The sequence below is a fragment of the Neofelis nebulosa genome, chromosome 2, assembly GCF_028018385.1.
Source record: "Neofelis nebulosa isolate mNeoNeb1 chromosome 2, mNeoNeb1.pri, whole genome shotgun sequence".
In the NCBI taxonomy this organism is placed as follows: domain Eukaryota; kingdom Metazoa; phylum Chordata; class Mammalia; order Carnivora; family Felidae; genus Neofelis; species Neofelis nebulosa.
In genome coordinates, this window is record NC_080783.1 from 130,873,372 (window position 1) to 130,898,563 (window position 25,192).

The window sequence follows — 25,192 nt, forward strand, 5'->3', positions numbered from 1 at the left end:
TAATGTCATCTCATTCCATACAACCCATTACTAAACTGCACATAGCTTGAGATAATGGAGGTTGGTGGTTTTGTTCACAAATTTGAAAGGGTTGAGTTCTTAAATAGAACAATCCTTGAATCTGTTTAGAAATTAAGCTGAAATGAGAAGTTAAAGACAAGTATCAAAATAAGCAATAGTTTGTAATGTATCAAAACACTCTTGGTTATGTTCTGAGCCCATGACTTCAGCAAAACCTTACCCTAAGGATATGGTGATGTGGGCAAAATGTATGCGTTGGGATCCTGATCTTCATTTATGAGCTTCTCTCACTAACGTCATGCCTCCTTGACCCCAAGATTTCTTTTATGTTGTTCTCTGACTCTGGAGAAACACTTACTGTCCTCAATCACATTATCTAACCATCTTCTGAATACTCAACTCTTCCTTCCACTCTACACAGGTCAGCATTTCTAGTCCCCTTTCCTGTTGAACTTTTCTAGTGACCAAAATAACAAAATACATAGATTCATACTAAAGGATAGTTTTGTGACCTGTAAGCCTCCCCACCTCCTTTTCATTTTCCTCTTAAGACAATTTGCATTAAAAAGAAAAGCTCTATGGGGCATCTGGGTGGCTCAGTCTGTTAAGCATCTCAGGTCAAGAGCTTGGGTGGGTGGGGTTCCTGAGATGAGCCCCACATCCAATGGGGCTCTGTGTGGACAGCTGGAGGCTGGAGCCTGCTCACACTCTATCTCTCTCTCAAAAATAAACACTAAAAAAAAAAAAAAAAAAAAGTTAAAAAAAAGTTAAAAAAAAGATCTACAAACCCAATGGAATTTCAAATTGGTTTAATTTCTGGAAATAGAACAAAGGACAGAATGTTCTACTGTCATGCATGTTTCTATAAATGAATAAACTCAAATGGTATTGGTAAGTAGAGGAACAATGTCAGAACATAATGTGGATGGACATTGGTTAGTCGGTTGACTCCTCTCACCAGGCAACAACCACCTGACATAAGGTATATGGACACAGTTGATGCGAGTCAAAAAACCTGTCACACCCTATATTCTTCCTCTTGGCACTGTTTGGCCACATGCTGTGTCCTGAAATGTTTATTACACCTTCAATCCATTTTTGTGCATTCTGCTTTCTCAGTAACTCTTCCTTTTTTTCTTCCATCACACTATCTTATTTACTGCAGTATTATTAGGACTAGCATCTTTTTTTTTTTAACTGCTGCTATCTTTATTGGTATTCTTAGTACTCTTGGTTACAAAGTTACATAAGTTTTAATTGTCCACCCAAACTAATTTTCCCTGAAGTTCGCCATTTTTAGTGCAAAATATTACAGACTGGGAAGGTTTTCACAAGTACCTCTTTCATCTGATTGCAAGAACACTGGTAAAGCACTTTAAAAAAGTGTGGGGAAGATTTACCTCCACCCCACCTTCCTTTTTGTGCAGGGGGCAGCATGAACAAAGGAGGAATTTTTTTCCTTCCTTACAGCTTTCTGCATTTGTTGGAAGTTAAAAAGCTACCCAATCAACTAAAAAATTCATCAGTCTTTATTCCAAGTTATTATAAATAATGAACTTAATCATCAAAGCTCCCGGAGGAGCACAATTCCAATGTTACTGGTCATGTCTTAGTTTTTATTACAATTTTGTGCTTAGGTAGATCCAGATTTTTTGTTTCAAATGTCTCATCCTACATGCATATGCAAGGTTTTGAGGAATAGTCTTATTATATCATCTTCCTCTTTACATCATATCTTTCTGTGAGGTCCTCATAATCTATGTGATAAGTAACATAGAGAGGAATTCTGCACTTGAGAGGAATTTTAAGGTTACAATTGACAAAAGGGCTGGCTTCTCATTCTTGCTTCAGCAGAGGTTAAGATTTAGCTGGATTGAATTCTTCCAGGTTAAATAATGTATGCCAATTACTGGTCTAGGTGATTTTATTCCCCTCTTGTATTCCAGTTGAGGGTACCATTTCCTTATTTATCATAGAACTTGTTAGATAGTTGGTGTTTATGAAATCATTAAATTAGTGAACACCTCATTGGATGCCTCTCTGATCTCAAGCACAAAGTACATATAACCAAAATGGCAGGATGTATCTACTTTTCTTTGCTACTGCATTGAGAATTTTCTCCTGGAGGCTTCAGAAAGAATGCCACACTTGATTAGCCCTCTTAGGGAAACGAGTACACGGTATGTTTCACAAGTCCCTAGTAATTAGTAATTGTCAACCTTGAGATCCTATGGTGGCTCTTTGAGGCCTATGACTTATATCCCAATGGAACCTTCTTAAATTAAGAGGTTGTTTGGGGGTAGGAACTGAAATACTTGTGTTCAACTGTCAAGAACTGGCTATGTAACCATAGGCATCCTTCAGTAACAAAGTCTTTTTCCTACTATGTAAAGTGACCTGCCTTTCCTAACACTTACACCACCCCAAGTCTTTAGCCCGTTATCATTTATGTATTTTTCTTTCTGGTTCATCCTATGAACACATCTATTTGGAAGCAAAAGCTATGTTTTATTGGTTTGTATCCTAAGTGCTTCTCACAATGACTGTTACCTGGTATTCTCAATAAAATGTCCATTGGTCCAGTGAATGTAAATATTTGGAGGGTTTCACAGTGCTAAATAAATGTAAGCTGTCTGAGAAAAGCAGGTAGAACTTCACCGTTTCTTTCTCTTCTTAGGGCTGACAGTTCTTCCTGTGGCCCAAATGACCCTAGGCAATCAGTGCCAGTTCACACAGAGACTGAACAGTGCCTGGATATTGGAGCAGGTCACATTCTCATCCTTCTGGAAATGTTGTCACTCCAAAGGGCTTGGACTTCCTTTGGATCATCTGGTGTCCAGTCATACATCGCTCATCATACAAAGCCACGCTGATACTGCCAAACACCTGTAAAAAAAATCAAAATGTTGAATATTTATTCTGTGGTACATTTTATAGGTGTCCAAATGCTTCAGGTTTGCATAGCACTTTTCTGTAATTACAACAGCTAGGAATCACTAAGATCTTACTGTGTACCAGGCATTATATCCTTACATGTATTAACCACATGTATCACATGTGTCACATTTCTATGGAGCATGCATGATTGTTTTACATTTTGCATGAGAACACTGGAGAGGAACAGATTTAAGTATTTTGCCCAAGTTCACAGGGTTAAAGAGTGGTGGAGCCTAGGTACCAGCAGGATATGTCTGGTTCAAGTCCTAGCTTTTAATCCTATGCTATGCTGCCTCTCCACTAATTGCTTTAGTAGCTATATTTTTTTTATTACCATTCATTTTTCTTTTGGGAAACAGTTACAAGAATATTACAGCTTACTTTGCCTAAGTATGAAATCATTTCCACTTCTATGGTTACCCTAAGTTTTAATTGGTGTTCTTTGCGTGCTTACACTGGTGATGAGAACTCTATAGTATACATAGATTTATAAAAGATATACTATATTTAAAAAAATGGAATTCGGGGAGAATGCTTTTGTTTGCCCAAACAGTAAAGGGATTGTTATAGGAAGTTAAAAAATATTAGAAATTTATTCAAAACCATACAATAAAATTCTAAATACATGTTCAACTTAAAAAAAGCTGTTCACCCTAAAAAAAAAAGGACCTAGATTAGATCTCCAGCTTAAATCAGGCCCAGCTTGCTATGACTGTTCCATTTATATAGACTGTTAACTATCAAAATGGTGACAACTATCACTACTGTTGCTTGCTATTCAAGGATCTCTTAACGTCATGATTTTGTATGTTTCCCTTCATAACTGAAGATCTCATGTGTTAACGCTAAATTTTAGCAAATTAGTTATAATACTTTAGTACCTTAATATGCGATGAATAAAAGAGAAAACTTGGTTACAATGAACAAAAAACTATGTTAGACTATTTCAGAAGACCACTTTTTCACACCTGTTTTCTATTAGCATACAAGCTACCAGTATGAAGAAAAAAGCTACATCAAGCATAAATTACCCTTAAACTATATTCTGAAGGGGTTGTAACACTGTTAAGAATTGACAATATTAAAAAGGCAAAAAGCATTATAAGTCACAGTACACAAGACTTCTTACTTCATCTATAAAAATAGAATGAATGCCAATGTTTTATTTGCCACAGGGATAAGGAGGGAAACATCCGTGAAATAAATTTGATAACATGACTCACACTTCATTACAAATGATTTTCCTAAATTCACAACTTTCACATTTGGCTGAGCTAAAAAGAAGAAAGGAAAACAAAAAAAACCTCTAAAAAAAGGAAATTTCACTTGATGTAAGTAGGCCAGATCACATGATCTCTTTAGATGAGAGTTTAAATGAGTGCACTTCTCCAGCTGGGAAAATATTTTCCTTCATTTAGAGAGGCTAAATAATTTACCCCAAATGATGAATAAACCCTTGGGTCAGGTTCAGAAAAACCTTCTATCAGCCTGTTTAGTAAGAATCACACAAAACTTTATTATGTAACAAATATGAAATAAAACATTTCCTTGTTTAAGTCTTAAAAGATAAGAATTAAAAAATCCATACTAACTTCACCATCTTTCAGATCTTTTCTCCTACATCTACCTTCTAGGTTTCTTGGGTATGCCACACAACTGTATACAGCCAATTTTACTCAATGGAGAAAAGTGTTCAACTTTTTAGCACCCTATGGAAGTAGTAAGTGTTAAGAACAGGGTTATTCAAACTGCTTCCTCTTTCTCCTCCCTCTCATTACCAGCAGCAAAGTTTATTTAAAAAACAATGAGGGAGAAGTACTGAAGCCTAGAGGCACCTAGGAAAGGAGGGAATTCAGAGAATGATAGAATATGGCTCTGGAGAGCTATTTAAGTCATACTGGAAATTTATGTACTCTAACAAAACCCTTTACTGTTCTCCCTGGCTACAGATTTAAATGTGAGGTGTCAGGGATGTGCATGGAGCCTTCATAAACTTGTATTTTCTTCTGTGTTTTTGCTTTCTTCCCGTGTAACAAAAGAAATAGAAATACAAGTGCTTGGTACCACATGCTTTTAAGGCTCAACAAAGCCCATTGATAAGCTGTTTCCAAAGTTGGGGGCCTCGGGATTTGCCTTTTAAATAAATATCGACAGAAGAATCTCCTCGAAGAGAGGCAAGTCACTCTCCCTCCCCAGAAGCCAAGGGGGAAAAAGGAGACAGAAGGTATTGCCCCCTACTTGCACGTGGAATCTCCCTTTCTCCTCCGAACCCCCCTCCGCCTCTACCACGCGGGTCCTGCAGATTCGGGAGGTAGTTGGGAGAAAAGGCAACGATCAGTCCTCCATGGCAAAGTCTTTGGTCTTCTCCTCCTGGTCGCCTACTTTGTAGCGCAGCAGCACGCGCAGGAGACGGTGGTTATCCCGGGAGGGCAGCAGCGTGATCTCTCCGGAAATGTCCGTATCTTGTTCCACTTGCACAGGTTCGTTCAGGTAGAGGAGTGCCTGCTTCCAGTGCGTGACCGGATGAAAAGGCGAAGTGGACAGCACCAGCGGTTTCTCCGAGTCCCCTCCGGGGAAGGTCACCTGGAACCAGATGGCAAAGCCGTGCATGGGCGCCGAGCCGTAGCAACTGAAGCGGAAGCGTCCGCCCACCCCAGCCTCCAGCTCCTGCTCCAGGCCGGTGCGGGCCAGCTCCAGCTGAGCAAAACGCTGTGGCCGGGCCAGTACATCCTCCCCGGACAAACCCTGCACCACGATCTCCGAGTGGCCCATAAGGCAGCGCGTGGCGAAGCTCTCCAGGCAGCTCATGTCCACACCATAGAGCTGCTTCACCTGGCTCCAGAAGCCTAGGCGCAACTCCAGCATCTGGTCGCTGATGGGCGCCACGAAGAGCTCGGCGGAAGCCGGCAGGAGAAGACCGCCCTCCTTCAGCCATTTGGTCCGCGCGTAGAGCACAGAGCTCAGCATGGACTCGTGCAAGAGTCCGTAGCCCATCCACTCGCTCACGATGGCATCCACCTGCTCCGGCAACTCCACCGTCTCCACTGGCCCCGGCAAGACGTGCACCCGGTCCTCCAGGCCGTTGAGCCGCACCACCTCCCGGGCCTGTTGCCAGATGGCGCTGGCCTCCACCGCGTACACGCGCCGGGCCCCGGCCTGCACACAGAAGATGCTAAGAATGCCGGTGCCCGCGCCCACGTCCAGCACAGTCTTGCCCCGCAGTGCTGACCAGTTCCGCAGGATGCCCAAGCGATAGGCATCCGTGCGGACGCGGTCCGCAATCATCTCCTCGTGGACGGATATGTCCGAGTAGCACTCGTAGTACAGCTGGTCCCGCTCCCGCCTAGCCCTCCGGGGTCGCGGCAGGGCCGCCTCCTGCTCTCCGCCATCTTCCTCCTCAGCTCCCTCCCCTCCTTCGCCGCCGCCCCCCGACTCAAGCTTTCTTTTCTTGGGCTGCGACATCTTGGCGGCTCCGACCGACTCCCAGCGGGCGTTGCGCCGCTCCTCGCGGCCTCCAGGAAGCAGGGGCTTCTGGGACTTGTAGTGCGCGCCCGCGCCTCCCACTTCCTGGGGGTTCGCAGCACAGGTGCCAGCTAGAAGCTTCCGAGCTCTACTCAACTCTTTTAATTGCTCCTTGGAGGTACAGGAATCCCTTTCCCACCCACCATACCCAGATTTTACGAACCTGTACCTACGCCTCTTTTCCTTAGCTCAATTCCCTTTTGCTTTCACTCCCTTCCTGAAGCCCACACGCGCACAAGACTAAACATCCATGTTTGTCTTGTCTGCTCAACTTTGTCTTGTCTGCTCAAGTGTCTGATTTTATTCCACCGAATCATCCGGGCGACGCCCTTCAGACACTGCCACCTCACCTGGACCATTACTACTCTTAAAGTTCTCCAGGTGGATATTTAAAAATTGCACTCACGTTTTCTTTTCTGTTTTCAATGGCGTTAGGGTGCAAAGAAGGTGTAAATACAACAAAGAAAACCTCTCACGGTGTAAAACTTTGGTTCTGATTCCGGTGAGAGCACAACTTAACTGAAAAGATTAAGACGGATTGTGTGACCACTCTTGCCTTCAATTACCCACCCACACCAGCAACAAGGAATCTTCATTGCAGTCTGAGAATTATGTTGCTGGTCTCTATTTGAGGAGAATACTTACTTAACTCAGTCTTGCTCTGGTAATTCAGTGGCTCATTCAAAATTTAAATCTTGGAAGGGTTCAGAATGAAGAACAGTTGAAAAGCAAGGGTGATTTGATACAGTGAAACCCATTGCCAATTGTATTCTGGTAACCAATTAAAACTTTTTCCCTCAGAAATAACTGAGTCCTTCCTCCCTTATGCTCACTTTTCCACTGCAACTCAGTTTTTTTCTGTGTGATATTTTGTCTGGACAAGATTGATACTCTGCCTCTTCTGTTTTTCTTTCAGTCACCTATCAGCTATTAATTTCTTCCCTCTGTGTTGTTCATAGTAGCAATAAAATAGCTTTAAAATGTGATTTCTGTATGAGTGTCTGTATTTTTAACACTGTGAGAATAAAATTTTCTCGCAGCTTCAAAAAATCACATTGAGGAAAATTGACTTTTATTTTCTTGTAGTCTCAAGCCATGTCTATCTAAACAATGGGCCTATATGCCTCATCTGGGGGAAAAGTTCCTTTACCTTTACTTCCTTCTACTAATCTCTTATTTAACGAAATAGGTTTGTTGACCAGACAAACCTCGGCTCTACTTCTAACTCAGGGCTCTCACTTCTTGCTGCTCGGTAGAATCATCTGTGTAGCATTTAAGAAATACCTATCCCTGTGTCCCACCTCAAAGTTACCAAAACAGAACCATTTCAGTGGAGCCTGGGCATATAGTTTTAAAAGCTTCCCAGGGAATTTGAATGTGCAGCCACTGTTTCTAAGATGATCTTAGTTAAATCTTGCTTCATTATTTTCATTGGGTAAAATTATCTTTTTTCAATGGCCTGGGCTCAACCACTTAAGACCACAAGTCCTCAAAGCAGCTCTTCTATATTTCTGCCCAGTTTGATAGCTTGTTTGTTGTTGTTTTAAATAGAGGCACAGAGCAAGCCAGGGGATTAGAGTTTTAAATGTGACCACTTTAATGTATGACTTCTAGGTTGTTACTTAGTGCATACCTCTCCTTTCCTTCCTCCAAATCCTTCCCTTCCCCTTTTAAATGCACGGACTCCTCCAACCAATTTTCAATGCACTTACTTATAGTCTCTTTTAAGAAAATTCTGAATATAACTTTCATTGGTTCTCCCTCCAAAATATATCTTGAGCCCATCTTTTTTTCCTTCTCCCTTGCCAGCACCCTAGTCTAATCTTCCATCTTTCCTTTGCTGGAAATCAGTCTCCTAAAAGATGGCTCAGCTTCTAAACATACCAGTATCCAATCCATTGTCCACGTAGCTATAAGAATGAGCTTTACAAAACCCAAATTAGACCATGTCACTCTCCAGTAACTTCCCATTCTAGGTCCTGAAACAATCCAGTAACTTCAGATAACTTCCAATCTCATCTCATGATACCCTTCCCAACTCACTGGGCTCCAGATGTTCTCTTTCCTGGCTCAGGTCTTCACTTCTGCTCTTCTAGGCTTGGAACGTTGTTTTTCATGTTAGTACTTAACCTCAGTGGCTTCTTCTCCTCCATTAGGTCTCAGCTTACATATTGCCTTCTGATAAAGGCCCTCTTTGGCTACCTTAAATATTATTTTCTAATACTGATTATTGCTTTATTTTCTATTGTTTACTGCTTTTATTATTTGTATGTATTAGTTTATTTCTGTATTTGTTTTTTTGTAAAATATAAACTCCAAGAGGCTTGGACTTTTGTTTCCCCCCTATTGTAGTTCCTAGCACTAGCACAGGTCCTGGCCTATAGAGTGCTCAGGAAATAGTCTTCAATGAAGAGTATTGTGGAAATAGATAGGAAATAGTTAAATAGTTAATTATTCATAGGGGAAGCAGAAGAGTTTTGTTTTTTTTTGTAGTTTGTAGTATGACAATTTGACTCTGATAAATGCTGAGATAAATCCAGATATAGATTGAATTTAGGATGCTCCCAAGTGTGAGAGTTGCTTTATTTTCAAACACTCTTAACCCTTCTAGACAGAATAATGTTAAGCTCTACATTTTATGCCCAGACTAGAGAAGAAATGGCCTGTGGCTCTCTCCCCTCCTGCACATTGGCTTGATATAGAGAGGGATTTCTTTACTCATCTTTTCTACCACACTGAGTTGTTTTAAGTAGGAAAGGGGCATAGATCATCGTTCTCCTCTACGTCGTGTAGCTCTAGCAAACCACCTGGATGGGAGGAGAGTTGGAGCTCAGCTGACAGAGCATTCTTTGTGTTTTTATTTCAGTGGTCTACTCACCACATCCATTTGATGCTCAATCCCAATGTCTTTCAAATGAATGGATCTTCAAATTGATTTAATACATCTTTACCAGCATTAAAAAAAAAAAAGAAGAAGAAATAGAAAATCTCAAGTACATGAAATGAGTACAGGTGAGTTTTATTTCAATACTCACTGGTTTCACTTAAGTATACTATATATGTATTTCTTGCTCCAGATTATGGTTTGAAAGTTTGAATTCCACAGCTTGTTCTCCAAAGGTGCTGTTAATTTTACATTTCTGTACCTTTCCTTTGGGTTTGTCCACTCACTCATCTATTTAGATAATGTTCAAATGTTATTTATTTGTAGCTTTTTTCAACCAGTCTGTGACTGATAATACTTACATATAATTCTTTTTTCACTTATCCCATTGGACCACAGCTACTTACATATCTGGCTTTTCCATGTTAAATGGTGTATATTTGAACACCAAGAGTTTATATTTTTCACTTTGATGTTGAGAATCGAGTGTATTGTGCTGGAATCTGAACTGTTTTGACATTCTCAATTGTTGTTCCTGAGTGCTCATGGCATCATAGATGTGTTTTGTATGACTAGGAGAAAGATGATTGATTTTCTGTATCACACGCATTGATGTATTTATCCATTTATTCAATAAACATTTGGACTTCTCCTCTGCATTAAATATTCTAGAAACAGGGGCTCCTGGGTGGCTCAGTTGATTAAGCATCTGACTCTTGATATTGGCTTGGGTCATGATCTTGAGGTTGTGAGATTAAGATTGAGCCCCACATCAGGCTTGGTGCTGATAGCATGGAGCCTGCTTGGGATTTTCTCTCCCCCTCTCTCTCTGCCCTCCCCATGTCCCTCTCTTGCTCTCTCCCTCTCTCTCAAAATAAATAAACATTAAAAAAAGATTCTAGAAACAAAGAACATATCAAGAAACAAAAGACAAAAATCTCTACCTCCACAGAGCTTATATTTTTGTATTAATATTATTTTATTTACCATTCTTACATTACCTTACTTAAGCAAATTATTATACCACTTTTAATTCTCACATTTTTTCCTATATTAATTTATTTGTGGAATTTGCTGGTGTGATTGCCTCTCACAAATATTTAAAAAATTTTTCCTCTTTAATTTCAAGGTCTGTTTAAAAATGTATTTTAAAGCCTGGAATTAGAATTGAAGGCAGTTAGTTCCTTCAGGATTTCAAGATTTCATTGTAGTTCTCAAAGTGTGTGTTGGGAAAGGGTAAAGGAGCAATGACATGAAAAATGTTATAAATATCTCTTTGATATGAATATTCATTAAATGATGTAGTTCTTACCATTCCATAGTTGCTTGGAAGCTGTCAGCATTGAAAAAGGCACTTCTATCTAAACAAACAAACAAAAAACCCCAAAAACCCCAAAACAAACCTTTGTAGAAAATGAAGGTAAAAGATGGGGCACCTGGGTGGCTCAGTCGGTTAAGCGTCCGATTTCAGCTCAGGTCATGATCTCACGGCTTATGAGTTTGAGCCCCGCATGGGGCTCTGTGCTGACAGCTCAGAGCCTGGAGCCTCTTCAGATTCTGTGTCTTTCTCTCTCTCTGCCCGTCCCGCACTCACATTCTGTCTCTCTCTGTCTCTCCAAAATAAATAAAGATTAAAAGTAAGTAAATAAACATTAAAAAAAAAAAAGAAAATGAAGGTAAAAGATGATGATTTTTCTGTTTAAACAAATTGGAACATCAAACATAAAAAGCATAGGTATATGTAATTCTCTTGATGTACATAGTGTCTTTCCATGGTGTCTTGGTCCAGCTATTGAACCAAATACTAAAACAGATGAATAGCAAATTCATAGCTCCCTGATGATATTATTATTTAAAAAAATTTTTTTAATGTTTATTTATTTTTGAGACAGAGAGAAACAGCGCATGAGTGGGGGAGGAACGGAGAGAGAGGGAGACACAGAATCTGAAGCAGGGTCCAGGTTCTGAGCTGTCAGCACAGATCCCGATGTGGCACCCAAACCCATAAACCATGAGATCATGACCTGGGCCGAAATCGGATGCCCAACCAACTGAGCCACCCAGGCACCCCTCCCTGATGATATTATTATGAATAGTTGTAATTCTTTTAAAAAATGTTTGTGTTAAATTATTTAGGTAGTCACAACAAAGATATTATGAATGTAATCCATAATTATCAATTTGGTTTAAAATTTGGTTTATTGAGCCCTCTTAAAATATTGAATGCATCATTTTAACAATTTCAAGTACAAATATTGGCTATGACATTTTAACTATTTCTGCTACAAATCATGCCACTATAATGGAAATAGTACAAAAACCCCCAGGAATGTTCGTTATAATATGGGGAAAAGTAATATATTAGTGCATCTATGGAAATTTGCTCATCTGCCACAGGAGTAATAAGAATCAGGTAGCTTGAAGAAAATTAAATATTAAACTTAACGAATATTATTTAATAAGCTCTTCCTCTCTTTTTTCTTTTATGAAAACCAGTATAAAGAAAGTCAACCATTTTCTTCAACCAGATGCTTATGATCTCATAGTATTTTGCTACTGAGGACATTTAAAATGTATAGAAGTAAATGTAGTCACAGTAGACCTGTGATTCTCAAAGTATGGTTTCTAGATTAACAGGTTTTTCTTTTTTAAGTTTATTTCGAGAGAGACAGTGAGCATGAGCAAGGGAGGGGCAGATAGAGGGAGAGAGAGAGAATCCCAAGCAGGCATCACACTGTCAGTGTGGAGCTGGATGCAGGGTTTGATCTCACGAACCATAAGATCATTACCTAAGCCAAAATCAGAAGCCAGATGCTTAACCGACTAAGCCATCCAGGCTCTCCTCGAGATCAACAGTAATAGTATCACCTGGAAAATCACACAAGCGTGGACCCCGCTCTATATCTAATGAATTAGAATCTCTGGGGTTAGGGTTCTGCAATCTTTCTTCTAATACCCCTTTAGGTAGTTCTCGTACATCGAAATTTGAGAATAACCACACCAATTTGAAGAGTGCCAGGACCAGTGTGAGGCCAGGTGGAATTCATGGAATGGAAGGTCTATTTTTCCCCCTATTGCTATGAAACAAATTATTACAAATTTAGCAACTTAAAACAAACTTTTTTTTTCTTTTATTTCCTAGTGTCCATGAGTCATGAGTTCAGGCACTGCAAGGCTGTACTCAAGATGTCAGCCCAGCCACATTCCTTTTTGGAGCTTGGGATTCTCTATCAAGTTCACATGGTTGGCAGAATGCAGTTTCTTGCAGTTGTAGGAATGAAGGTTCCTTCCTCTTCCTGATTATCTGATAGGGGCTACTTTCAGCTTTTAGAGGCTTCTGGCAATTCCATGCCATGCCCAGTCTTTCTCACAACATGACAGCTTACTTCTTCAAGGGCAGCAGAAGAAGCTTTCTGACCTTGGAGAGGGCTCTAGCAAAAATCATTCTCTTGTTCCCACCCACCCCCATCTCCCTTTTAACTAACTAAAAATCAACTGGGAACTTCAATTCCATCTGAAAATAATATTTTTCAGCTGCAGAAAATGGTTCTGGGTAAAGAGACAAAGGGTGTGTTCCTACTGAAGCTTCATAAATATTGTGAAGTATCTGTAAATAAGTGTATGTCTCAGAGAACTATGGGTGTAGCTCACGGCATGTGGAGATGACTGTATCAAATAGATCAGAAACAAAGTTTTGAACAAGCTGTGACCATATCTGAGCAGAAAATTTTAATGCCACTAGCTGCACACATTGCCTACTACTGTTGAGTTTCTGAATCCTGCTAGGTGAGGAAGCACACTCCAAATAGTGACCACTTTTCTAGTCTGGGTCCAAGAAGTGAATACTTTCAGAATAAAGCCAGGTGGAACTGGGCCTAAGTAAACCCAGGAGAGCCAACTAGATTGCAACTCCCATGTGGTGGAAGCAAGGAACAAATTCTTTTGTTACAGTGAGCCACTGAGATATTGGGGTTGTTGCTGCAGCAAAAACAAAGCTGACTTATACAATATATGTACAGAATGAGATCGTTAGAGAACCACCACCCAGGTCAGGACATTTAAAACACCACCAGTGACAGAAGTGTCCCTGTGTCCCTCCAATTCTGTACTTTTCCTCTTCTCCACAGGTATATATCCTGGTAATACCATAAAAAGATTCAGTGAACTTCCTGTACATCTGATCACACAGTATGTGTTCCCTTGTGCCTAATTTCTTTTGCTCACCATTATGGTTGTGAGATTCATCCCTGTGACTATGTGTAGAAGTATTCTCTTCACTTTCATTGCTTTATTTTATAGTATTCCATTGTATGAATATACCATAATTTGTTTAACTGTTTCTGCTATTGTACAGATCCTCTGAGGTGGAAATAATCATTCCTACAAGGAATTTTGTAGTGTTATTTTTTCTTGTACAGTTCTTTTGACCCTTAAAGTTTTCTACTTTATATAAATAACTTATTTTTATCATCCTATTATATATTAAGTGCCTAATAATAGTTAAAACTTATTGTGTTTAGCATTGCCTAAATGTTTTATATGCATTATTAATTCATTCAACAAATATTTTTTAAATTTTATTTTTTTTAATTTGCATGCAAATTAGCATATAGTGAAACAATGATTTCAGAAGTAGATTCCTTAATGCCCTTACCCATTTAGCCCATCTACCCTCCCACAACCCTTCTAGTAACCCCCTCTGTTTGTTCTCCATATTTGAGTCTCTTATGTTTTGTCCCCCTCCCTGTTTTTATATTATTTTTGCTTCCCTTCCCTTATGTTAATCTGTTCTGTGTCTTAAAGCCCTCATATGAATGAAATCATATGGTATTTGTCTTTCTCTGACTAATTTAACCTACCATAATACGCTCTAGTTCCATCCATGTAATTGCAAATGGCAAGATTTCATTCTTTTTGATTTCTGAATAATACTGTATTGTATATGTATACCACATCTTCTTTATCCATTCATCCATCCATGGACATTGGGGCTCTTGCCATACTTTGGCTATTGTTGATAGTGCTGCTATAAACATTGGGGTACATGTGCCCCTTTGAAACAACACACCTCCATCATTTGGATAAATACCTAGTAGTGCAATTGCTGGGTCGTAGGATAGTTCTATTTTTAATTTTTTGAGGAACCTCCATACTGTTTTCCAGAGTGGCTGCACCAGCTTGCATTCCCACCAGCAATGCAAAAGAGATCCTCTTTCTCCGCATCCTGGCCAACATCTGTTGTTGCCTGAGTTGTTAATGTTAGTCATTCTTACAGGTGTAAGGTGGTATCTCATTGTGGTTTCGATTTGTATTTCCCTGATGATGAGTGATGTTGACCATTTTTTCATGTGTCAGTTGGCTATCTGGATGTCTTCTTTGGAGAAGTGTCTATTCATGTCTTTTGCCCATTTCTTCACTGGATTCTTTGTTTTTTGGGTGTTGAGTTTGATCAGTTCTTTATAGATTTTGGATACTAACCCTTTATCTGGTATGTCTTCTCCATTCTGTCAGTTGCCTTTTAGTTTTGCTGATTGTTCCCTTTGCTGTGCAGAAGCTTTTTTATTTTGATGAGGTCCCAGTAGTTCATTTTTGCTTTTGTTTCCCTTGCCTCTGGGAATGTGTTGAGTAAGAAGTTGCTGCGGCCAAGATCAAAGAGGTTTTTGCCTGCTTTCTCCTTGAGGATTTTGATGGCTTCCTTTCTTACATTGAGATCTTTCATCCATTTTGAGTTTATTTTTGTGTATGGTGTAAGAAAGTGGTCCAGGTTCATTCTTCTGCATGTCGCTGTCCAGTTTTCCCAGCACCACTTGCTGAAGAGACAGTCTTTATTCCATTGGATATTCTTTCCTGCTTTGTCAAAGATTAGTTGGCCATACGATTGTGGGTCCATTTCTTGGTTCTCTATTCTGTTCCATTGATCTGAGTGTCTGTTCTTGTGCCAGTACCATACTGTCTTGATGATTACAGCTTTGTAGTATAGCTTGAAGTCTGGGATTGTGATGCCTCCTGCTTTGGTTTCCTTTTTCAAGATTGCTTTGGCTCTTCGGGTCTTTTCTGGTTCCATACATATTTTAGGATTATTTGTTCTAGCTTTGTGAAGAATGCTGGTGTTATTTTGATAGGGATTGCATTGAATATGTAGATTGCTTTGGGTAGTATTGAAATTTTCATAATATTTGTTCTTCCTATCCAGGAACATGGAATCTTTTTCCATTTTTTTGTGTCTTCTTCAATTTCTTTCATAGGCTTTCTATAGTTGTCAGTGTATAGATTTTTCACCTCTGGTTAGATTTATTCCTAGGTATCTTATGGTTTTTGATGCAATGGTAAATGGGATCGATTCCTTGATTTCTCTTTCTGTTGCTTCATTATTGGTGTATAGGAATGCAACTGATTTCTGTTGCAACTTTCTGTTGCAAAGTTGATCCTATTATGCAACTTTGCTAAATTCATGAATCAGTTCTAGCAGTTTTTTGGTGGAATCTTTTGGGTTTTCCATATAGAGTATCATGTCATCTATGAAGAGTGAAAGTTTGACCTCCTCCTGGCCGATTTGGATGCCTTTTATTTCTTTGTGTTGTCTGATTGCAGAGGCTAAGACTTCCAATATTATGTTGAATAACAGTGGTGAGAGTGGACATCCCTGTCTTGTTCCTGATCTTGGGGGGAAAGCTCTCAGTTTTCCCCATTGAGGATGATATTAGCATTGGGTCTTTCATATATGGCTTTTATGATCTTGAGGTATGATCCTTCTATCCCTACTTTGTTGAGGGTTTTTATCAAGAAAGGATGATGTATTTTGTCAAATGCTTTCTCTGCATCTATTGAGAGGATCATATGGTTCTTGTCCTTTCTTTTATTGATGTGATGAGTCACATTGATTGTTTTTCGGATATTGAACCAGGCTTGCTTGCCAGGTATAAATCCCAGTTGGTCATTGAGATAATTTTTTTAATGTATGTTGGATCTATTTGGATAATATCTTGTTGAGGATTTTTGCATCCATGTTCATCAGGGAAATTGGTCTATAGTTCTCCTTTTTTAGTGGGGTCTGTGTCTGGTTTTGGAATCAAGGAAATGCTGGCTTCATAGAAATAGTTTGGAAGTTTTCCTTCCATTTCTATTTTTTTGGAACAGCTTCAAGAGAATAGGTGTTAACTTTTCCTTAAATGTTTGGTAGAATTCCCCTGGAAAGCCATCTGGCCCTGGACTCTTATTTTTTGGGATATTTTTATTATGAATTCGATTTCTTTACTGGTTATGGGTCTGTTCAAATTTTCTATTTCTTCCTGTTTCAGTTTTGGTAGTGTATGTTTCTAGGAATTTATCCATTTCTTCCAGATTTCCCATTTTGTTGGCATATAATTGCTCATAATATTCTCTTATTTCTTTTTATTTATGCTGTTTTGGTTGTGATCTCTCTTCTTTCATTCTTTTTTTTTCAATACATGAAATTTATTGTCAAATTGGTTTCCATACAACACCCAGTGCTTATCCCAAAAGGTGCCCTCCTCAATACCCATCACCCACTCTCCCCTCCCTCCCACCCTCTTCTTTCATTCTTGATTTTATTTATTTGGGTCCTTTTCTTTTTCTTTTTGATCAAATTAGCTAGTGGTTTATCAATTTTGTTAATTCTTTCAAAGAAACACCTTCTGGTTTCATTGATCTGTTTTGTTTTTTTTGTTGTTGTTTGTTTTGATAGCATTAATTTCTGCTCTAATCTTTATTATTTCCTGTCTTCTGCTGGTTTGGGGTTTTATTTGCTGTTCTTTAAGGTGTAAGGTTAGGTTGTATATCTGAGATCTTTCTTCCTTCTTTAGGAAGGCCTGGATTGCTATATATTTTCCTTTTATGACCGCCTTTCTTGTGTCCCAGAGGTTTTGGGTTATGGTGTTATCATTTTCATTGGCTTCCAATACTTTTTAATTTCCTCTTTAACTTTTTGGTTAGCCCATTCATTCTTTAGTAGGATGTTCTTTAGTCTCCAAGTATTTGTTACCTTTCCAAATTTTTTCTTGTGGTTGATTTCGAGTTTCATAGCATTGTGGTCTGAAAATATGCACAGTATGATCTCAATCTTTTTGTACTTGCTGAGGGCTGATTTGTGTCCCAGTATGTGGTCTATTCTGGAGGATGTCCATGTGCACTGGAGAAGAATGTATATTCTGCTGCTTTAGGATGAAATGTTCTGAATATATCTGTTAAGTCCATCTGGTCCAGTGTGTCATTCAAAGCCATTGTTTCCTTGTTGATATTTTGATTAGATGATCTGTCCATTGTTGTAAGTGGGGTGTTGAAGTCTCCTACTATTATGGTATTACTATGGATGAGTTTCTTTATGTTTGTGATTAATTGATTTATATATTTGGGTGCTCTCACATTTGGCACATAAATGTTTACAATTGTTATGTCTTCTTGGTATAGACCCCTTGAATATGATATAATGCCCTTCTGCATCTCTTGATATAGTCTTTATTTTAAAGTCTAGATTGTCTGATATAAGTATGGCTACTCTGGCTTTCTTTTGTTGACCATTAGCATGATAGATGCTTTTCCATCCCCTTATTTTCAATCTGAAGGTGTCTTTAGGTTTAAAGTGGGTCTCTTGTAAACAGCATCTAGATGGATCTTCTTTTCCTATCCATCTGTTACTCTGTGTCTTTTGATTGGGGCACTGAGTCCATTGACATTTAGAGTGAGTACTGAAAGATATGAATTTATTACCATTATGTTGCTTGTAGAGTTGGAGTTTCTGGTGGTATTCTCTGGTACTTTCTAGTCTTTGTTGCTTTAGGTTTTTATTTATTTATTTGTTGTTGTTGTTGTTGTTGTTTCTGGTGGTATTCTCTGGTACTTTCTAGTCTTTGTTGCTTTAGGTTTTTATTTATTTGTTGTTGTTGTTGTTGTTGTTGTTGTTGTTGTTGTTGTTTTCATTTTTTCTCCCCTCAGAGAGTCCCCCTTAAAATTTCTTGCAGGGCTGGTTTAGTGGTCACCAACTCCTTTATTTTTGTTTGTCTGGGAAATTTTTAATCTCTCTTTTTATTTTGAATGACAGCCTTGCTGGATAAAGAATTCTTGGCTACATATTTTTCTGATTCAGCACATGGAATATATCCTGCCATTCCTTTCTGGCCTGCCAAGTTTCTGTGGATGGGTCAGCTGCAAACCTGATCTGTCTTCCCTTGTAGGTTAAGGACTTTTTTCCCTTGCTGCTTTCATGATTCTTTCCTTGCTTCAGTGTTTTGTGAATTTGACTATGCTATGCCTTGTTGATGGTTGGTTTTTGTTAAATCTAATGGAGTCCTCTCTGCTTCCTGGATTTTGATGTCTGTATCTTTCTCCAGGTTAGGAAAGTTTTCTGCTATGATTTTCTCATATAAGCCTTCTACCCCTTTTTCTCTCTCTTCCTCTTCTGGTACCCCTATTATTCTGGTGTTGTTCCTTTTTAATGATTCATTGTTTTCTCTAACTTTTAAATAATGCTCTTTTGCCTTAATCTCCCTCTTTTTTTCGGCTTCATTATTCTCTGTAAGTTTGTCCTCTATATCACTGATTCTCTGTTCTGCCTCATCCATCCTTGCCGCCTTGTCCTCCATTCAAGATTGCAGCTCAGTTATGGCATTTTTTATTTCATCCTGACTAGCTTTTACTTCTTTTATTTCCACAGAAAGGGTTTCTAATCTATTTTCAACTCCAACTAGTATATCGTGATTCTAAATTCTGGTTCAGACATCTTGCTTGTATCTGTGTTGGTTAAGTTCCTGGCTGTCATTTCTTCCTACTCTTTCTTTTGAGATGAATTCCTTCATTTTTCATTTTGAAGGGAGAAAGGAATTAATGAGGTAAAAAAATTAAAATTAAAAAAAAATAAAATTAAAAAAATTAAAATTAAAAAAAATTAAAATTAAAAAATCAAAAATAAACACACACACACAAAATTGAATAAATGATGCTAGATCCAGGTGTGTTTTGGTCTGGGTGTTGGAAGGAGCTTGATAGATTAGAGAAAAAAGGGGAAAGGAAAAAGGAAAAAGGAAATCATTTGACAATTTGAAAAAATGAATACACTGAAGTAGACTGAAATGAAAAGATTGAAGTAAAATAGAATTTGAAAAAAGTTACACAAAAGTAAAAAATATAGTAGAAAAACATTAAAGAAAATAATTTTTAATAAAAATTGAAAATAAAAATGAATTTTTCTCTTTCTGTATTCAAGAAAAGAAACAAAAAGAAAAAAAAGAAAGAAAATTGAATAGATGGACCAGCGAACAGACTGAAATACGACTGAAATTACTTCGTTTTCCCCTGGAAGTCAAACTATGAAGCACTTTATAATCCATAAACTAAGCAGGTGGAGAGACTTGTGTTCCTCAAGAGCGAGGTTGGCCCAGTTGGGCGGGGCTTAGCGTAATGGCTCTGTTCTCCACTAGATGGCGCTGCTTAGCTTACTGGGGTGAATTGTTGCGCTTGTAGGTGCATCTGCGCATGTGCGGGAGAGGTGAAAATGGCGTCACCCAGCTACCCAGTCTCCAGTATAGGAACTCTGTTCTCCCCGATCAGCAATGGCACACCCGTCCTTTGTTTTTGGCTTCCATCCACTGCCTGCTTTTACACAGTCCGTGACCAAGCCCCATGCGGCACCTTCCTCCTGAGTTTTGTCTCAGATGCAGCTGTTTTTCCCAACCTCTTACTTCTGAGGGACTGCGGCTATGACACGTTCTGCCCCTCTGCAGGAGGGTCTTACCAAGCAATGGCCGGGTGCCTGACGCAGCCAGGAAAGTTCATGTTATTGTGCTGCAGCCGATGCCCAGAGACTGCATCCAGGTGCCAGCCCGCCCCAGAAAAAGTGCGGGAGACAGTGTAGCAGCAGTGTTTCAGGGACTATGGAAAAATCACAACACACATCTGGCACCAGGCTTTACCCTTAAGGACCTTGTTCTAGCACCAGCAAATGTGGTTGTTCTCCCGGGTCCACAGGGGCCTTGCCTTTAGGGGACCCAGACAGCCTTTACCAGCTCTTCCTGTGTGGCCTGAAGAACCCCGGACTCCACTCTGCTCCTGAGGATTCGCCCTTCCCACCAGAGCACCGGCAGGTATTGTGCTACGGAGTTTCAGACTCTGCTCCCCTTGTTTATAGTCTTAATGGAATTTAAACCCTCTCCTTTCTCCTTTCTCCCTTTTAAGTTCATTACCTGTGGCTGTTTCTACTTTTCCACTTTCTCTCCAGCTGCTTTTGGGATGAGTGCTTTTTCCATATTCTACCTGCCTCCCCCTTTTCTGTCCTCTCTCCACACGCAAAAGTGGTGCCCTGCCCTCTGTGGCTTTTGTCTCCCCCAGTTCACCTTTCTGTGCCGTGTACCTGCTGAGTTCTTTGGTTCAGGTTGTGCAGATTGTTGTGTTAATCCTCACATCAGTTTTCTAGGTGTGCAGGATGGTTTAGTGTTGGTCTGGCTGTATTTCATGGACACGAGACACGCAAAAAACTTCCATGCTCTCATTCAACAAATATTTAATGAACATCTGATACTCTGTATCAAAAATGTAGGGGTAAACAAGACAGGCAAAAATCCTTGTTTTTATCGAGATTACATCTTAGAGAATAATCTCTAATTCTCAAAATCTATGGAATATTATTACCCCTATTTTCACAATTTGGGAAACTGAGGCACCTAGCAGCTATTCCGTTTCTTATTTATCTTTTGCACTGGATTGTAAACTCCTTATAGGCAGGAACCAATTCCTTGTATATGTCCACAGTGTCTAGTTGAGCAACATTCATGTAATCATAATATTAATTATTTGATGGTTATTAACATTTATTTCATGCTTTCTATATGCCAGACATAACTCAATCTTCACAAACCTATGCAGTGAATATTATCATTAACCCCATTTAGAAATCAGAAAATAGGCAAAAAGAGGCAAAATGACTTGTCTTTGCTCTACATTATGTGTATTGAAATCAATCCATGTGGTTGCATGTAAGTGTCATTCCTTGATTTCCATTGCCATATAGAATTCGGTTCTTTATTATCTCTACAGTGACTATGGTATACACTGTGCTAAACCTAAGAATGACTTTGCATAGGGAATGTAATTCAGCTTCTCCTTTTTTCCATCTCTGTTCTGCGGCTACTATATTTCTATACACCAAAGGAAAAAAAAAAGCTTGACAGACATTGTGTTTTTATCTAATCTGTACATGTGTTTTACTTAGAAGCGTTGTGATGTGGGAATTGTTAGTTATGCTGTAGTAGACTGTATTGAAGAATCTTAGTTTGTTCACTTAATATTGTTGAGTTTCTTCCCACATACCTAGGAGTGTGATGGGCTTTAAGAAAGGGAGAAGGAAGCAGTCTCAGTTTCCATCCTAAGGAGCTCCCAATTGTTGGAGGAGGTCATAGAGAGAACATGAACACTGGTTGACACTTGAGCTACATCAGGGCAACCAGAGGCTCCTTACCCCTCCTTGTCCTTAGAATGTATATTCTGCCCACTGTTCCCATAGCTGGAGCCACTTCAAGAGTACAGTTTTGAGAGTGTCATGTGTTGTTGAGACCATCTGGACTATATCCAACAGAACCCATTCGAGACCTCTATAAACTGTTAAGATCCTGCCAGGGAGGTGCAGAGATGGACCAGTCCTGCGGCAGCCCAACACAAGCCTTGTATGTAAGTTTTCTTGCTTATCAAACCTACCAGCTACCAGTCTCCTTTCTTCAGGCCCTCTGTGACTGGGGACAAGTTTCAGATTTCATCTAGGAAACTCTCAAATTTGTGAACCAACAATTGGCAAGCAAGCCAGGAGGCCAGAGAAATGAATCTTGGGAAAGAGGCATGGGAGCAGAACTTCCAAGTTGGCCATCAATCTGTAAGTGAGGAGGGGCAGCATGTACGTTAGATGCTTGTGGACCCTGTATGAGTACAGCAATGCCTTCAAAATGTGTTGGTTTGAGGACCTGGCAAAAAAGGGAAGTGAATGATTGCTGCAGTGGGCTGTTCTCTACTGTGGGTACTCTGGCTGGCTATAAGCAACAAATTAGAGACTGAAGCCAATTTAGAAAGCTGAAAGAAGAACTGAGTTAAAAAAGGGTATGTGGGTGCCTAGCTTCAGGGCTGGCAGAGAAGGTGGGGGAACAGGACAGTAAGTTGGAGAATTTAGCATACTATTTTGCAAAGCTAGGAGGGTGCAAGCCTCTGTGGATTAAGGTCCAAGTTCTTATGACAAAGCCTGATTGGGGCACTAAGAGGTGGAATCTCCGAGAAAGCCAGGAGAGTGAAGAGGAGGATGTTGTGGTGATTGACAGTGAAACAGACAAAATGTTCCCCGCTGACCAACTCCTAATACAAACACAACAGCACAGTGTAGCCAAAACAACCCCAGCCAGCAGGGCAGACCCCAATTCAGGATACAATCATGATGAAAGAATATACTCCCACTGAGCTTATTGATTTAGCTGCCAAGTTCCAGCAAAAGGCCATGGAAAGTACTCTGGCGTAGTAAGTGTGGCTGTGAGCTGGGGGGTTGGGGGGCAGTGATGACATTTTTCTGACTATGTAGGAGGCACAGAAAAGGAACAACATCACCACACACCCTGTCCTCTGGCAGGACCTGCATGGTGCTCTGGTGTTCGAGATACTCAGTCTGTTATAGATTGGATTGTTCTAACCCACAGGAGGCCTGGCCCAATAAAGGGAATCTCTCTGGGCACATGGACTGCTGGAAATCTATAGAGGAGGTTCAACAAATTCTTAGGAAGTTGGGAATGAGATAGGCCATCTATACTCCTGTTTTTGCAGGCTCTCATTGGGCCACGTTCACTGCAGGAATGGAAGCCAATATACTTCAGTCTGCGCCCGGGACCTGGCATGGCACACTGGTGTCCATGCTGAGCCCTGTCATGGGACAAGACATTTATGATGTTGGGCAATCCATTGCTAATCTGGGGGACACTAACAAATCCTAGGAAATTACCAGCTATGGGAAAGACTTGAGACAGAGATGGAACTTGAAAAAACAGAAAGCTCTCCCAATCAGCTGTGAAGGATCCTGTAAAAGTAACTTGGAAACAAATGTGGTTTGACCTCCTGGCTGCCGGACTCCACCTATAAAGGTAGACTGACAACCCAATGCTGTGTTGGTCAACCTACGGAAAGCCTTAAAACCTGAACAACAGTTCAAACCTGTCCCACCTGCTCCTATCATCCCTGATGCCCCCATCTGCTCCAGCAGGGCCTCAGGGGTACAGTCCTATTTGGGGTGGGTGTCTCCCACACCCCAAGTATAAGATGCAGGCCAAGAGTGCCTCTAGGTGAGGGCCATTGGGGGTGACTGGAGGCCTCAAGTTGAGTTCACTATTCACTGATCCCCCTGAAATAAACAAAAGGTGATGGCTCTGGTTGACACGGGGACCAAATATACTCTAATACATGGTAATCCTTAGACGTTTTCTGGCCCCTTCCTCACCATCTATGGTTACGGAAGGTGAATATCTATGGTCAGGAAGTTTCCTTTAACACTGCAAGTTGGGCATCCCCCCACCCCCCTTTAAAATATGGAGTTTTAATCTCTCTAATACCAGAGAACACATTGGGCATTAATATTCTATGAGGGGTGTCTGGGTGGCTCAGTTGGTTAAGCACCTGACTCTTAGTTTCCTCTCAGGTCATAATCTCGAGGTTTGTGAGTTCGAGGCCCATGTCAGGCTCTGCACTGACAGTGTGGAGCCTGTTTGGGATTCTCTCTTTCTCTCCCCATCTCTCTGTCCCTCCCCTGATCTCTTTCTCTCTTTCCCACCTCTCAAAATACATAAAATTTAAAAAAAAATTCTATGAGATCTGCAAAACTCTATCAGTGAATTCCGCCTCTGGGTTAGAGTAATCAAGCCAGTGCTGAAGGGAAACACCAACTGGGAACCAGTTAGTCTACTACCCCCATGAGAAATGGGAACTGTCAAACAATATAAATTGCCTTAGGGCCTAAGAACCTAGGAAAAACTGTCCAAAACTGCACCAAAGGGGTATTCTGCACTCTGCCGATAGCACTTTCGATAGACCTGTATGGTCAGTGAGAAGTCGGATGGTTCATGGAGGATGACTGTGAAGTACTGAGAATTGAAGAAGGTAGTGCCCCCCATCCCTGCAGCTGTGCCCAACATTGCCACCATCTTAGATACATGGCTATGATCCTAGGAGTGTTCCATGTTGGGCTGGACTTAACAAGTACTATTAAGTACTTTTTTTTTTTTTTTTTTTGGGATGAGTACTTGGGCCCACACGGACCAGAGGTGGTTTATTAAGCGTGGAAGAGAGGAAGGGAGAAAAGGGCAGTTGTGCCCCGCAGAGAAAAAAAGCCCAGGAGCTCCCGGGTGCTGCCAGGGAGCCTCTCTGAGCTCTGACCCCTGCAGCCCCACCCTGTCTTCTTGGAGGGTTGTGGAGTCAGTGGAGCTGATAGGCCAGGCCCAGGTAGGCAAGGATGAGGCTCTCAACCAGCTAGGTACAGTCCAGTGGTGGGAAGGCAGCCAAGGGTACTGACCCGTGAGGCCCTACACAGCAATGGAGCCATCTCGGAAGTTTGGCTGATGAATCACAAGATCAGTTTGCCTTCACATGGGAAGTTTAACAATGGACTTTTCAAATGCTTTCCCAGGTTAACCTACAAAGTTCCACCATATGTCATGAGGCCTGTCCGTGTTCTCCTTCCCCACATCAGTAAAATGGGCCCATTACATTGATGATATAATGTTAACATGTGAAGACTTACCTTTGCCATAGGGCATTCTGCAGGATTTGCTGGAAAATATGTGAGGGAGAAAATAGGTCATG

The 25,192-nt window shown here is 40.3% G+C and overlaps 1 protein-coding gene and 1 long non-coding RNA gene across 2 annotated transcripts in view; one reads left to right on the forward strand and one right to left on the reverse strand.

Annotated features, from left to right (window-relative positions):
* Positions 1-813: 813 nt before the first annotated feature.
* Positions 814-6,420, reverse strand: PRMT6 (protein arginine methyltransferase 6). Its single transcript, XM_058716364.1, has 2 exons — positions 5,197-6,420; positions 814-2,907 (listed from the first exon to the last, which is right to left on the reverse strand). Exon 1 carries the CDS (start codon positions 6,418-6,420, stop codon positions 5,293-5,295), a length of 1,128 nt encoding a protein of 375 aa, XP_058572347.1. The 3' UTR covers positions 814-2,907; positions 5,197-5,292.
* Positions 6,421-6,504: 84 nt separating this feature from the next.
* Positions 6,505-25,192, forward strand: part of LOC131504281 (uncharacterized) — a 29,144-nt gene continuing 10,456 nt past the window's right edge. The window contains exons 1-4 of the long non-coding RNA XR_009257897.1: positions 6,505-6,598; positions 9,347-9,492; positions 13,492-13,552; positions 19,584-20,460. This is a non-coding gene — a long non-coding RNA (uncharacterized LOC131504281). The remainder of the gene's footprint in view (positions 6,599-9,346; positions 9,493-13,491; positions 13,553-19,583; positions 20,461-25,192) is intronic.

Coding starts and splice junctions, on each gene's coding strand:
- PRMT6 (XM_058716364.1), bottom strand. CDS start 6,420: ATGTCGCAGCCCAAGAAAAGAAAGCTTGAGTCGGGGGGCGGCGGCGAA.